At 45.2% G+C, this 16130-nt stretch overlaps 1 protein-coding gene across 5 annotated transcripts in view; it reads left to right on the top strand.

Annotated features, from left to right (window-relative positions):
* Bicc1 (BicC family RNA binding protein 1) overlaps positions 1–16130 on the top strand; it is a 225194-nt gene that overhangs the window by 189894 nt on the left and 19170 nt on the right. For 4 of the 5 annotated variants that reach the window (XM_029482953.2, XM_029482954.2, XM_085842873.1 and 1 more), the window contains 10 exons: positions 1041–1094; positions 1550–1744; positions 2405–2656; positions 5294–5425; positions 8723–8909; positions 10713–10874; positions 11619–11815; positions 11941–12073; positions 12874–13030; positions 14686–14851. In XM_029482953.2, coding sequence (XP_029338813.1) covers positions 1041–1094; positions 1550–1744; positions 2405–2656; positions 5294–5425; positions 8723–8909; positions 10713–10874; positions 11619–11815; positions 11941–12073; positions 12874–13030; positions 14686–14851 — 1635 coding nt within the window. The remainder of the gene's footprint in view (positions 1–1040; positions 1095–1549; positions 1745–2404; positions 2657–5293; positions 5426–8722; positions 8910–10712; positions 10875–11618; positions 11816–11940; positions 12074–12873; positions 13031–14685; positions 14852–16130) is intronic. The other variant, XM_021173984.3, reaches the window with a different exon arrangement.

Raw genomic sequence — 16130 nt, 5'->3', positions numbered from 1 at the left:
CACCCTTGAGTCTCAGTAGACAAATCCCTTCTGTGAGATGAGGGCAAAAAGCAACCAGAGGAATTCTAGATGGCAGATGTTGTAGGTGGAGGAGCCTGGAGTACTCTGCGGGACCAAGGATGAGCTGTAGGCTCTGGTTCTCTGCTTGATCTCTAAATCGTAGCTATCAAGGTAGTCCCAAGGGCCATTATGAAGAACTGAGAGAGTATATTAGGCTTGTCTTGCCCGGGAGTTTTGTCCAGTTGGTGGGTTCTAGCTACACAGTTGTAGAAGTGGCCCCTGAGGTCACCATCTCAGAGGATGCTTAGATACACTCCAGCTGCTTTGTATTGGCCATCACTGGCCCCCACACAAGCACTCCCAGTCCTTGAAGAGTGCATACTACCGCTGTGTTATTTAGATATGTTCTGTCTTCTTAGCTGCTCCCATGATGGGGTTCTGTCAGTCCTGAGGGTGATTCAGGGAAGTGTTTTTACGTTGGCGTGTATCTGTGGCTTAGGTTGAAAACCTTGATTAAAGACACAGGTGTTATTCAGAATACCTGGTGATCGCTGTGACAAGATGGTTCTGTCACCCAGCACAACACTAATGCTTTAGTTGGTGAGTCATGGTGAGGCCCAGGGATCTATGGAGAAAGCTGCAGAGGGGGTTTCTAAGGCTGTGATTATCTGCCTGTTGGTGTGGAGGATGAAGGTTTATGGCTACAGAGTCCGATATAGATAATATGTATCTCACAGACTGACTCAAAGAGACTTTAAACAAAAGGGGGAAATGCTGTGGATAGACATATTGACAAAGGGGTCAGAATGACTTCCTGGGAGCTACTGTCTGTGGCTAAGCCCAAGGATGGGGTAGATCAATGGCCAGATATTACTGGAAGAGGGTCTCATTAAAATCAAATTCAGGTTCAATGGGTTTGGCTGAGGCTTATTGGTCAGGAGGCCCCATGCTCAAGGGTTCAGCAGGAGGGGTGTGGCTCCCAGAAAGGCAGATAGATGTATGAGTGACAGAGTAATAAGCCTTGCTCTCTTATTTTGCAGGTGTCTATAGCAGGACAGCCAGCAGGAGTAGAATCAGCCCGAGCCAGGATTCGGGTAACTGCGCTAATCTTTGGGGATCGTTCGTGCATGCTCGCCATATTTACATAACGAGGGGGACAGAAATAGCATGGTTTGCCATTTGGTTACCAAGTCCCATTTCAGGAAGCAGGAGACAGTGGAGCGGGGTGCCTTTGGGAGCACTCTGGCCTCTGTCATCTGGGCTGTGGTGGAGGCATTTTCCATCAGTTCGTAGACCACAACAGTCTAGGTTTGCTTGTAAATGCTTCTCTGTTGGAAACATTGTGGAAACATTGTTACTTTTGCCTGGCTCAGGCAAAAGACTCCCTGCATTAGGAAATGTACTATGTACACACTATACTGAAGCTCTGGCCTCCCATGAAGGCAGTTCTTGTCTCAAAACCCATCTTTAGAAGAAAACAGATGAGCAACGTGCCTCTCTGCTGACGTCATGCTTCACGGTTGCTCACTGATGCTTTGGCCTCTCCTAGGAGCTGCTTCCTTTGGTGCTGATGTTTGAGTTACCGATTGCCGGGATTCTCCAGCCAGTCCCTGATCCCAACACCCCGTCCATTCAGCACATCTCACAAACCTACAGCGTTTCTGTGTCCTTTAAGCAGAGGTCTCGAATGTATGGTGCTACCGTCATAGTACGAGGTTCTCAGAATAACACTAATGCTGTGAAGGTTGGTAACTTCAAATGACCTCAAAACACACATCATGAAAGCTTGCATTTATGTATGTATGTATGTATGTATATATGTGTGGGTTCAGGGGGATCCTTACACTGACTTTACATTTACAGTTCTCTCAGGGCTGGAGAGATGGCTCAGTAGTTAAAAACACTGGCTGCTCTCCCAAAGGACCTGGGTTCAATTCCCAGCACCAACGTGGCAGCTCACAACTGTCTGTAATTCAAGTTCCTGGGGATCTGATACCCTCACACATATATACAAATAGGCAGAATATCAATGAACATTAAATAAATATTAATTAATTAAAAAATAAAAAAATATATATCATGGTTCTCTTTACCTTCCAGATCATAGATAGGCCTATGCCACCACCACCACACCCAGAACAAGTTTTATATTTATGGATATTAGACTAATTGGTTTCTAGCAATTTCCTTTGTGCTACTTCTGGGCTCAGAGAACATGCTGCTGATGTTTCCAGAGTTGTTGGAGGTACAATAGAAACGTTGCCTGTGTGGGGACAGTTGTGTTTGATGAGATTACAGTGCTCTCGCTCTCTCTCTCTCTCTCTCTCCCTCCCTCCCTCCCTCCCTCCCTCCCTCCCTCCCTCCCCCTCTCCCTCTCCCTCCCCACTCTGCTTTCCTCTGTCAGGAAGGGACAGCCATGCTGTTGGAACACCTCGCGGGAAGCTTGGCCTCCGCCATCCCCGTGAGCACACAACTGGACATAGCAGCCCAGCATCACCTCTTCATGATGGGCCGGAACGGGAGCAATGTCAAACACATCATGCAGAGGACAGGGGCGCAGATCCACTTTCCCGACCCCAGCAATCCACAGAAGAAATCCACTGTCTACCTCCAGGGCACCATCGAGTCTGTCTGCCTAGCAAGGCAGTATCTCATGGTAAGGCTGCTAGAGTCTACTTTGTGGTCTTCTTCTTTAGCTTCTTTGAATCCATCCTGTTCCCACTCTGATTCTGGGTACCCGCTATTTAAGAAAGCAATTTGGAATACCAGGCAAACAGGGAAATTTCCTGGTAAAAGGAAAAAATAAATAAACTTGAGAATAAGGGTTATTGTGTCGCTGTAGGCTATATTCTATTGTGTAGGGAAGCATTTTTATATTTTTCTTAACTTAGCCTAAAGACAGATGGGATTGCAGATGAATGCATTTTGTGGTGTGGCTAGAAGGTGGCTATGCTTGACAGGGGGTGCTGATATGCAGTTTGAACTGTAAACAGAAAACTAAAAAACACCATTTAAAGGTCGCCTTCAAAGGCTGAGAGGATGGCTCAGTTTCCACACAAGCCTGAAGACCTGAGTCTGGATCCCAAGCACTTCTGTAGGAAGGCAAGGGTGGAGATGCATGTCTGCCATCCCAGGGCTGGAGGGGCAGAGACAAGGGATTCCTGTAGGTTGCTGGTCAGTCAGGATAGCTAATCTGTGAGGTTCAGGTTCATGAAAAGAACCTGTTTGTTTTTTGTTTTTTGTTTTTTTTTTAAAAATCTTGGAGAAAAAAATAGTCAAGGAAACTGCCTGCTATTTACCTTTGGCTAGTCCACTTTATACCCACACATCTATAAAAACTTGTAGCCAGGAGTGGTGGCGCACGCCTTTAATCCCAGCACTTGGGAGGCAGAGGCAGGCGGATTTCTGAGTTTGAGGCCAGCCTGGTCTACAAAGTGAGTTCCAGGACAACCAGAGTGACACAGAGAAACCCTGTCTCAAAAAAAAAAAAAAAACAAAAAACAAAAAAAAAACCTTGACTCTTGGTGATCTAAAACATGTGTACAGTTAATGAATTTATTATGTAAATAAAATGGGTTTCATGCATTAATTTCGAATGCTATGAAAGACAAACATCTGTTGTGTCATCAGAAGCATCCTGATATAAGGCCCTTCTCTCCCTCACGTGCTTTTTTTTTGAAACCCCAGTGTGTGGGGATTGGTGCGAAGAGACAGCTGTATTGCTGGGTCGGTAGAGACTCTTATGAAAAACAGATTAGACTCTTTGGTTCCAGGCCCAGTCTTTAGTGACATTTGACTCAGTAGGCATCAGGCATGGTCTTCACTATTAACTTGGCAAACTCATTTAAACAAACAAACAAATAAACAAAATAACTGAGAAAGCCCAGATTTGTACTGTTGCGTCCATTCCTCTGACAGATCAAGCTTCTCATTAGTCAGGGCAGTGGGAGATTTAAAGATTCACTTTCTGTGGATAATTTTTTGTTTATCCACATTTATTTTACTGTATGGTCAATAATGCTTTAGTGGTGGGGCATATTTACATACAGAAACTGCCAAATTACTCATTGTAGTGCCTTCCTTTCCAAGGTGTTTAGGTGTTATTTTTAAGCTTAAAATGCTTGAAAAACTTCACAGACTCACATTCCTACTTTAACCGCACCTGCCAAAGGTATAGTTTTTTGAAAGGTACTATTACGCAATAATGAAAGAAGGGAGAAAGAAATTCAAAGGTTTTAACAACCTTTTTTTTTTATTATCCATACACAAAGAAGAGTCACTTTTATTCACGAGTGAAAAGGGCAATTTTTCATTTTGATCACAGTGTACCCAGCATTGTCCAATACATGTGAAGAAAGAAAGAAAAAAAAAAAACATCCAGTGACCAGGCTCACCAGATGGTTCAGTGGTTAAGAGCACTGACTGCTCTTCCAGAGGTCCTGAGTTCAATTCCCAGCAACCACATGGTGGCTCACGACCATCTGTAGTGGGATCTGATGCCCTCTTCTGGTGTGTCTGAAGACAGCTACAATGTACTCAGATATATAAGGTCAATAAATAAATCTTTAAAAATATCCAGCGACCAAGGACTTGAGCTGAACAGCATTCTATACCAGAGGAAGAGAAGCCACGTGGTTGTAGGCAGTGAAGGGCAAAGCAGAGATGAGAGCCAAAGGTAGCCACTGTAGTGACCCCTCCCCCCACCTCCCCAGAAAGGGTTGAGGGTTGGAACAGTGGTTCACTGCACATGCCTGAGCAGAAGGACTTACAACTTCAGCCAACTTGAAAGGAGAGCTCTGAGGGATTACAGACTCCACCTACAGGACATTGAGATTTGGGCCTGGCCTGGTGGAAGAGACAGATCCAGGGTGTGCAAATCTGTTGTAGGATAGGCCAGGCTGGGCCAAAGCAGAAGTTAGTAAACAGCAGTTGGGTTCTCCATTAGGATACAGTGGTGTGGCTCCCAGGAAATCACCAAGCAAGGACACATGACCTGAACCTCAGAGTGGTGAAGACTCTCAGTACTGGAACTGAAGTCAGACAGTGAAGGGTTTTTCTGTAGTAAAGAGTAGACTTAAAAAAAGAAAAGAGTCACACCAAACCCACAAGCTTAACAAATGCAGTTCCAGTCCCCCAGATAGTCTCCTGCCCCTCCCCTTGGTTGCACACCCTCCTTGTTGTGAAGAAGTGAATGGTATTTAGTTTAAATACTAGATCATGTGTTATTTGGAGAGATGCTCAGGTATCAGGTGCTGCAGTGACTAACCCCTGACACTTCTGCTGTCTTGTCTAGGGGTGTCTTCCTCTGGTGTTGATGTTTGATATGAAGGAAGACATTGAAGTGGACCCACAGGTCATCGCACAGCTGATGGAACAGCTGGATGTCTTTATCAGTATTAAACCAAAGCCCAAACAGCCAAGCAAGGTTGGTCTAGAGTTTGCACGAAGCATCTGGAATAGCCTTCCCTACCCACTCTGGTTGTTCATTTACAAGGGACTAATTTCTGATACATATATTTGGCTATAAGAGTTACATTTGTAACAGTGCCCTCCATTATCTGCCTCCATTTTCTTCATGGTTTTTGATTTTCGTGTTAAGTTAGTTTTTAGTAACATTGTTTTTCTATAAATACAGGAGAAAGAAAAGTCTATTTTTAACCAAGTCTGACTTGGTAATTTTGACAAGAGATCAACCAATCCAATTAATACACAGGCTAATGAAACAAACAGACTGTTCTAAAAGACAAACAAACCAAACCATGATGCTCAAATGGCTAGCGAACATAAAACTTTTCAGCCTCACTAGCCATCAAAGGAAAGCAAATATAAACTCCATGAAGATCCCGTGTCACCCCAGTCAGGGTGGCGGTCGGCCAGGTGCTCGTGAGGGGGTGGAGCAAAGGAAGTGCTCCCACACTGATGGTGGTGACCTAAACCAGCCAAGCTGTTAACAGAAGTCAATACTGAACTCTGCCAGAAAGCCAAAGCAGACCTACTGTGTGAACAAGACACACCACTTCTGAGTATTTCTTGGAAGGACTCTTAATTTGCAACCTGCTGACTACAGGCTAGTTGCTAGGGAGTAGCTAAGGAGACTTATATGGTATGTGTATGTATGTGTGCGCATGTTCAAATCAATTAGCAGAACTTCCTGTGCTGGCCTAGCTTAGCTGCTGCCTTTTCTGTCCTCTCCTTTTCTTTAATAAACCCCATGAGTAATGAAAGCTCTCAGCCGCCTTAGCACCTTCTCTGCCCGATGCTATCTGGTAAATTACATGGACAGTAAATGCGCAGTGGGAGGAGTCTGATCTGAAGTGCCCTGAGAAAGCGAGAAAGGAAGAATGTTTATGCATTAGTATTGTGAAGGCTGCTGCAGCCCCTTTAAAGCTGGGGACCCTGGGACCTCACCAGCGGTTGTCACTGACAGCCTTTGTGCTGCCTGCCGCTGTGCACGCTGAGCAGAGGTGAAATGAATCGAAGGCTCTCAGAGTAGAAAAACATGTTAGGTAGCAGTACTTACATTCTTATATTTGACAAATCACGAAGCATTGGTTGGTAGGGAGGCCTGGGGCGGGGGGCATCCCAAGTTCACCACTAGGAGAGAAAGCATGGCTATGAAAAAATCCAGGGGGTTAACAAAAGTCACATGCAAAATTGTCTGTGTTCCAGGTATTAAGTATGGCAATGTTATATTAATCCTCTTTTTTTTCTGAATGTTTAAAACTTAAAAGATTTATAGGCTGTAATTAAAATTTGAAGTTTGTGGGATGTTTTGAAGAACAGCTGAGTTTTTCCTAATGTTTTGTTGTTGTTGTTTATTAAATGCTGGATTTTAATTGCTTTATAAAGTCTAGTGAACGGAATTAGCAATGTGGAGAGCCGCTGCTTTAGTGCAGGGGAAGGTATCATTGAGTAAAGAATAAACCAGCAATCACCCTACTTGGTTTGGGCTGCTTTAACAGCGCCACAAAGCGGGCAGCCATGGATAAGGGAGTCTGTAGTCATGGACACCAGCGAGCACAAGATTCACCCTGGACCAGCTTTGGTGTCAGGGTAGGACCTGGGTCCACATTCACAGGTGCTACTCCACTCTCTCATAGAGAAAGGTGTGCTCTCTCTCTCTCTCTCTCTCTCTCTCTCTCTTCCTCTCTCTCTCTCCCTCCCTCCCTCTCTCTCTCCCTCTCCCTCCTTCCCTCCCTCCCTCCTTCCCCCACATCTCTTCTCTTCCCTAATTCTATTCAGTATTTTGTGTGTGCACATGTAAGTGTTTGTGTGTGTGCATGTGTGTTGATGCATATGTATGTATATGTGCAAGTACAGGTGTATATGGAGCTGTGCGTGCGTGTGTGTGCGCGTGTGTATCCATGTGGCCACAGAAGGATGTGCAGGTGGATTCTGAGGTAGGAAGTCCTGACTTACTAAGGTAGATAAACCTTACTTACTAAGGTAGATAAACCTGCCACACTTTACTAACATTTCTACACCATAGATGCCATCTTGTATACAGAATGCTTTATGTGTATCTGTTTTGCGTATGATTTCTACACAAGTAAATGTGGTATTTTCTGTCCACCTGGAGGAAACAACCACACTTATTTTATTTTCTAGAGAAAACTTTAAAGCGCCCCAAGACTGGGGGAGCAAGGTTGAGTGAGTTCAGAGATTAAGACCAGGCCATGGGATTTAGACATCATAAAGCCCTGTTTGACTAACATAATCACAACTGCCATCAGTTCAGGTTCAGAGAAGGGCTTGGCCAAACAAAGACAGAAATAAAAAGAATTCCAAGATCTCAGGAGAAAAACGAACCTATGTTGGGCTGGAAGAAATTGTGTTTTGATGGCTGGATTCTAACTACTACTACTACTACTACTACTACACACACATACACACACATACACATATACACACTTACATACACATATATACACACACATATACACACATAATATGTGTTTATATATGTATACATATGTATATATACACATGTATGTTTATGTATATACATATATCTGCTTAGAAATTTAGTATATAAAAGATATATAAATTATATAATTATATATGTATATACTATATACATATAGGAAGTAAGGAAAATTTATATATATACACAATTATTATTATGTGGTCTCCCTTTCCCCAACCTGCTTGAACCTGCTTGCTCAAGGGTGGAGCTACCTGCTCATTCGTCCTGCCACGCCTACTGCTGAGGGTTGGTGGTGCCTGGAGGTATGTCAGCTAACCATTAGACCGTGTATGTTAAAAAAAAAAAAGAAGCCAACTGTAACTATGCAATCTGTATGTGATGGTTTGATTTGGCTTCTGCAGGTAATGAGGTGGTGAGGAGGGATGCTTCAGTATGAAGCCCAGAGGCTGTGTAGTGGGGCAACTGGACTTTGACACCAAGAATTTGCTAAATTTCTAAGCATGCCTGGATAGGAATCCATACCTTAAAAGGTTAGGTAGGGATCGGGACCTGCATGCTGGCTGCCCACAGCATCATGCTCTCGATTGTTTGCAGACACACACACACACACACACACACACACACACACACACAGTAGGTGGGGACTCACCTACTTTCAGGGAGTGTCAGGAGCAGAGACTGATAGGGGGTGGTATCCAGCCTCCTGTGGCCACTCATTTACATTTTCATTACCCTTCGGTCATTGTATGCCTACCTCAGTGTCATCTTTTTTTCCCCCATTATGTGTTTTCATAGTCTGTGATTGTGAAAAGTGTTGAGCGAAATGCCTTAAATATGTATGAAGCAAGGAAGTGTCTCCTCGGACTTGAAAGCAGTGGGGTTTCCATAGCAACCAGTCTATCCCCAGCATCGTGCCCTGCCGGCCTGGCCTGTCCCAGCCTGGATATCTTAGCTTCGGCAGGCCTCGGACTCACTGGACTAGGTATAAAGTTTATTATTACCACTGGGGAACGGCTTATCGGGTTCCCTGCCCTTATCTGCCATTGTGCTGTGTCTAAATTCTATTTTCTTCTCTGAGCCCCAAAGCCCGGTGATGGTGATGAGCAACCGGGTCGGGACCTGATTCATCTGGCCTGAGTTTTTTATTTTGTTAGCCTCCGTGGTTTGGGGTTGTCTAGATTCCTCCTATGCCGGTGTAAAAAAATCGCAGCCTGCCTGCTCTTGTTCTCCGTGGCGCGTGTTTGTTCTGCTAAATTAAGAATGCCATCAAGATGGAGGGGAGCCGCTGACGGTGATGGATGTGATGGATGCGTTCTGTGCTCTCTTGCTTTGGCTGTACTGCCCTCCCTCCCTAGAGATAAAGATTATCCAGTTTGTTCCAAAAAGTAATTGCAAATCTGGAGGGCAGCTAGAGAAGGGGGAGGGGAGAGTCCCTGAACCCCCCCTCCCATCCCCCACCCTACGGCTAGGCCTGATAAACCCAAGGCCAGCCAAGCTTATACCACTCATGGAAAGTGTAGTGAGTCCTTGCTGATCCTGAAATAGTGCCCTCATCTAGAAGACCTTTCTTGTAGGCTGGCCAAGGTCTCTGTTAGCATTAGACCAGGCTTACCATTTTCTATCTCGTTTCCCAGATGCCTTCATGTAAAAAGAGACCCCAGTAGGTCACATACTTAGTAGGATGGGCTGTGTTAGAGCTCACTGGTAGGATGCACGCATGAGGACCTAGGTTCGATCCCCAACACTGAAAGACGTCATGTGTGTAAAACCTGTTTGGGCTCCAAACTGTCACACTCAGACACTACTATGCTGATGCAGTTCTTCCTCCACCAAAGCTGTCTCTTCCACACAGGCCTCAACAGCCATAGCAACACAGCAATGCTGTGGACCGGGACGTGCTGGTGGACTTACAACAGTTCTCAGCCTATGGGTCACAGGGGGTTGCACGACCCTTTTACAGGGGTTGCCTATCATATATCCTACATGGCAGTTACACCAAGATTCAGCATTAGGAACGGTGAGAGCTGCTGACTTAGAAGGAGCCCATTTTATTACGTTCTAGTTGAGAAAGTGGTTGGAGAAGCTGAGTTCCCTGAGTGGAGGAGAGGTTTCCTTGGCCACCCAGCCCCTATAACACTGACCCATGTGCACTTCAGAAAACATACAGAAATGAACATCTTCTTTTAGATGCCAAATTCCCAAAGGAGAATCTCCCTGGTTACAGCAGGCACTAGGTTACTTGAGAGGAGAGAGACTCTAAGCCAGCACAATCCCTGGGCAAGTTTTAGTCATTGGATTGGAGCCCACAGGAGTCAGTGTGTGTGTTCAGACCCGCATGCAACCATCTGGTCCAGCATTCTCTGAAAGAAGTATCAGCTAGCCAGTCTACCACAGGAAAGGCACTCCTAGGCGCTGCCGGGTGTGAATGCTTGGAAAGGGTTCTGTTGGGAAGCTGATAACAAGTGAGTCAGGGGAGAATTAAAAAAAACAAAACAAAAACAAACAAAAAAACCCAACAAAACAAGCTTCTGCTTGAGCTGAGGTTTGTCCATCCTAGGTTGTCAGCGGGCTTATGTCTAGGAGTTCTAAGTATGGCTGGCTGCTTGTGCTAGATTGGGCACACCTGTCTCCCCAGTCTTATGGCATCTATTGTCTATTTGAGGATGAGCAAATTCCATGGTTGGAGATGTGGAAAAGGCAAGATTTCCACAAGACAGTATGAGTGGCGGCCCTGTTTTTGAATCTTGAACTTAGGTGTATCTGACTTGGCTTTTATTCTTTACAGGTTTATTGGGGCCCACCACATTGTCGCTCAATACGTCAGCCACCCCAAACTCACTCCTGAATGCTCTCAACACTTCCGTCAGTCCTTTGCAAAGTTCAAGTTCTGGTACTCCAAGTCCTACACTGTGGGCACCCCCAATCGCTAACACTGCAAGCGCCACAGGTTAGTACCCCTTAAAGCACCAAGAAGTGAGAATTCATAGACACTGCCTTTTTTCTTTCTTTCAATAGAATTTACAAGGGATTCCCATTTCTTCAAGTGAAAAAAAAAATCACTGTTCTAAGACAGTGATTTCCTCTAGCCCTAAGGAAATTTACACTCCCCTGCTGTGTAAATTAGTTAAAATGAAGCTCAGCAAAGCCAAGAGCTTTTCAAGCCTCCAGGCTTCATCTGCACAGGTGATAAACAGATTAGGAAAGGCAGCAGGATGCTCAGCGAACAATGGCCAAAGCACAGTGAAGGTTACAAGTGAAGCCTGGGAGCCCAGCTTCTTGGAGGAGTTAGTTCAAAGTCACAGGCCCAGTCTCTCTGCTCTCCCCAGCTACGGGGGACGAACCTATTAGACACGGCTATCTCATTTTAACATTGTTTCGTGTAAAGAAAACATGTTCTGTATTTGTGTGTGTGTTGAGGTCAAAGGGCAACTTGCAGCCACTGAGTTCTTTCCAGTACATGGGTCCTGGGTATCAAACTCAGAGCATCAGACATAGAAGCAGGAGCCCTTACCCAGCCTGGAAGCTATCTCCTAAGCCTCTGCTATGGTTTCTATATTAATGTTCAATCTATTTACAGAGATGTCAAATTATTCTGAACTCACAGGGGGGAAAAAGTTTCTTATTGTTATTAAATGTAACAGTTGCTTCTAGGCTGTTCCCTCCTAACACCTGTCTTCCTGAATCATTCCAGGTTTCTCGACGATACCACACCTTATGCTTCCCTCTACTGCCCAGGCCACATTAACCAATATTTTGCTGTCTGGAGTGCCCACATACGGGCACACGGCTCCATCTCCCCCACCTGGCTTGACTCCTGTTGATGTTCACATCAATAGCATGCAGACAGAAGGCAAAAACATCTCTGCGTCTATAAATGGACATGTGCAGGTAACACCTTGTGAGATTCAGGGGGTGGAGGGTGGGGGAGGGGGGATGTTCTGTGCTTTTGGCAAATGAGAAGCTACTTGAAACCCATTTTCTCAGTTGTATTTTTATTTTATTTATGATTTCAGCCTGCAAACATGAAATACGGTCCGCTGTCTACTTCATCGCTTGGGGAAAAGGTGCTGAGTTCGAATCATGGTGATCCATCCATGCAGACAGCTGGGCCCGAACAGGCGTCTCCTAAATCAAACTCGGTGGAAGGTAAGGAGCTGGGACTTTCTGCCTCAGACTGGCTTGTAGCTTGGGTGAAGCCCCGCCCCCCAGCTCCCGGAGATCGCAGGGATTCTGAGTTGGTTTCTACTCATCCCTGCTGACTCTGCCTCCCTCAACCACGAAGAGTCAAGGTCTTGACTGAAATTCCAAAGAACACGGTGAATGAAGAACTGAAGGGCACTTTCCACAGATATACCACTGTTCCATTATTGTGTCACACCAGCGCAATGACTGTTTGCGTAGAAGTTAGTCCCTAGCACTGGGGAGGAAAGAAAGGACTACATTTGGGGTTGAGGATATAGCTTGCGGTAGACATATTTGTCTAGTGTGCCCAAAGCCCTGTGTAAACCTCTGTACTGGGAGAGGGAAAGGGGAAAACAAGGAGAGGGAATGGAAGCCAAGAAAACAACATACACACACACATATATGTGTGTGTGTATATATATATGTATATATATATGTGTATACACACACATTCGCACATATACACACACATATATGTATGTATATATGTATATATGTGTACACACACACACACACACACACACATCTCTTATTCCAAATAATCGTCAGGAAACACCAGGTCTTCCCTTGAGGTTGAGTTCTGGAGACAGCCTGAGCTTGCTGCTGTGTGCCGTTTTTGCGGCTGAGAACATTGTGAGGCCTCTGTAGAACTGGGTCTTGATGAGACAGACTTTTTGATTTTCTCTATGGCATCTCTAAGGTGATATTTACATTTGGCTCCTCTTTCCCCCAACGTCCCCCCGCCCCTCGCAACCCTGACCCAGGCTGCAATGATGCCTTTGTTGAAGTGGGCATGCCTCGAAGTCCCTCCCATTCCGGAAACGCTGGCGACTTGAAGCAGATGCTGGGTGCCTCCAAGGTCTCCTGTGCCAAGCGGCAGACGGTTGAGCTACTGCAGGGCACGAAGAACTCGCACCTCCAGTATGTATGCTTATCCCGCTGGCGGGGAATGATGGAGGGGGAGTTTGCTTTGAGCTCCTTGGCTAAGACCCTAACTCAAGTCAGGCTGGAGAGTATCATAGGCTTTGCAATCCCCCCTCACCATTATCTTTCAAAGACTCAAGGAATAACCTGTGTTCACCCTTGCCCATTTTTATAAGCGTCCCCCGACTTCATTGTTAGCATGTGTCCTTAAAAAAACCCTTTTTGCTCTGAAGCTTACACATTGTCTCTGTGATTCAGCAATGGGTAGGGGCTACTTTTAGCCTCTGGCTTTTGCGTTAGATGTTTTTTCCAGGCACAAATCCACCTTACCTGGTATTGAGGTGGATTCTTAAACTTTAGTTTCCTTCTCTCCAGTGCAGGCAGCTGCAGACTTGTAAACTTTTGGATCCACCCTTGAGTTTTATTAGCTAGAACTCCTCTGGGCATATCAGTTTCCACTGTGCTATCCTGAGATTGCCTTTATTTGTTTGTTTGTTTGTTTATTATTCTTATCCTCTTACAGAGTAAAGGGTTTCCTACCTGCCGACTACTCCATTTCCTCTTCTGTCTTCTTAGCTCCTCACCATCTCTAAGGACAGTCTTTATGCAAACATTGGCATGTATATATTTACTTCCTCCATCTCTTATTAAACCCCAGCTCTGCCTTACCTTTTTGTCCACTGATTCCCCCACAAGGTCATTCTTCAGTGTATGTTCCTGAAGTGATCTGCTTCCTGCTGCCTCTTGAATCCCTTAAAGCCTATGCCCGCCATTTTGGTTTCTCTGCCTTCTGAATCTTTTCCTTTTCTCTCACCTGGATGGAGCCCTGGCCTCCTGCTCTGTCTCCTTGCCCTTTCATCAATGTGGCCTGCCCTTTCTTTAGCTCTAATGATTCTCTTAGCTGGACCAGTCCTGCCTCACTGGGGCTGATTTGATCCTGGACCCCTTCCTTTGCATTCTGCTCCCTGGGTTGCTGCTCTCTGGGCCTTTGACCCTGGGAAATTTGAAAGGCTCCCTCATTTCCAGATGTCAACATGTGTCAGGCAAAACTTATTGCTCATGTCTTGTCTTCTGACATAGGAACAGGGGAGGTAATTGGTTATAATTGAACAAGTCAGCAAACCAGCCCCCCCCCATTTTTTTAACTTGAGGTGCATCTCCATACATCACAAGCTTGCTATTTTTCCTCTTAACCAGTGTCACATGCACCCTGTGCATGCAGTATCTGTCATCTGTCTACCTTCTGGCTTGTTCAGGCTGTGCTCCAATTTTGCATAACCCCTTGGTGTCTGGTTGATGTACCAACATCAGAAATCTTATCCATGTATCTATTCCTCGTGTACCACAAGCAGAATACCATGTGGACTGCCTATAATGTAGGTGCCTTCATACTGCTATGCAGTTTTAACCTATAGTTTGAGACCCAGAGTCACCCTAGAGCAGGAACCATGGATAAGGTCCTTCCTCATGTGTTTAGTAGGGAGACAGCAACACCTTTGTCTCAGTGTTGCCATGCTGTGGCATTGATCGGTGACTGAATGACATATGAAGGCAGGTGAGGCTGAAGCACACACAATGAACAGGCACAGAGGAACCATGCAGTCTTGTCAGCATGTGAGGTGGAGCAGTGAATTCCCAACTCTCTTTCACAGCAGCACTGACAGATTACTCTCAGACCCTGAACTGAGTGCCACAGAAAGTCCTCTTGCTGACAAGAAGGCCCCGGGGAGCGAACGTGCAGCTGAGAGGGCAGCAGCTGCCCAGCAGAACTCGGAGAGGGCCCGCCTAGCCTCGCAGCCAACATATGTCCACATGCAGGTAACGTAGGTGCAACAGCAGTCTTCCGAGGGCAGGCGCCGGGCTGGGTATGGAGGAAAAAGAGTGTTCAGCTTTGCAGAAGCTAGCCTGTCCCTCTGCTTCCTGGTCAGTGTGACACTCAAACAGATATGCAGGAGTTCAGATTGGGTTTTGCTGTGAGCGTTAAGAACGAAATGCAGGATTTAGATGAAGGAAAAGTGATTCTTCACACTAGTAAAAATGGCGATTTGTGTGGCTACATCTGAAGCAAACGATGCTCGTCGGTTACGAGAAGCATTAGAGACATGTAAGAGATGGTGTGCCTCCTGGATTAGTAGATATGATTTTCTTCTGTAGCCTTGGAAATAGAGAGAGTAGACTTCTTGCCGTTTCAAAAACGGTTATGAGAAGAATGAGTGTGGAATTTGAGTTCTGTGGAAGTTGATGACAACCGTGTGGCTTAAATGTTCATGGTGGCTTCAGACAGCTTTCCTCCAGCCCGCCCTGCCTGATCACCATTTTCATAGCGTGACTCAAAGCAGGAGACTTGGTATCTCATCTTCACATAGATCATATGTGAGAGGCAAAGATTTAGTGCTTTGTGGGTAACACACATAAACATTTTCCTTTCTGCACAGCATTACTGGGAAGGAGCACCTGCCTGGTAATGAATTCTCTCTCTTCAGCCCTGCCACCTCTAAAACCTTCACAAAACCCTAGAAATAAAAACAAATAAATAACCAACCTGCTGTGTTAAGTTAATTCATAGAATTAAGCAACACTACTTTCATTCCAGTGTGTGAATGAATCCTCCTGTTTTGTTTTGGTTTTTCCTTTTAAATCCATTGCATTTGAACATCTTCTTGACTATTGAGGTGGACAGAATACAAAGCTTTCTCAATATATCAATGTTTAAAAAAAAAAAAACCAACAACAACCAAGTTCCCTTTATGACCCTTGCGCCATCTCATGGTTACTATCTTCATTGTTCTCATATTTGGATCCCATGAGTAAGTTCTATGGTCCATTTGTGTAGGTTGGAGACCAGTATTCTCACAATGACTCTCTTAATAAGATGTGTTTATGCCATTAGTGGAAATCTGGCTCCAAAATTACCAGGAAATCCGTGAGAATCCCTAGTAAGCTCTGGCATACTGAAAACCTGCCTCTATCTATGGCTGAAGACAATAGCCATCTCTCCATCACCCTAAGGCAATGGCCTCTCTAGCACTCAGTTTTCACACATCTCTCTTCTTTGTCCTCCAGAGACTCCCAGTTGTTTAGGCTCCAGACAAGGTCT

Source organism: Mus caroli, unplaced genomic scaffold, assembly GCF_978045245.1.
Source record: "Mus caroli unplaced genomic scaffold, Mus_caroli_1 scaffold_9, whole genome shotgun sequence".
NCBI classification, from domain to species: Eukaryota; Metazoa; Chordata; class Mammalia; order Rodentia; family Muridae; genus Mus; species Mus caroli.
This window is presented reverse-complemented; position numbering and strand designations above follow the sequence as displayed.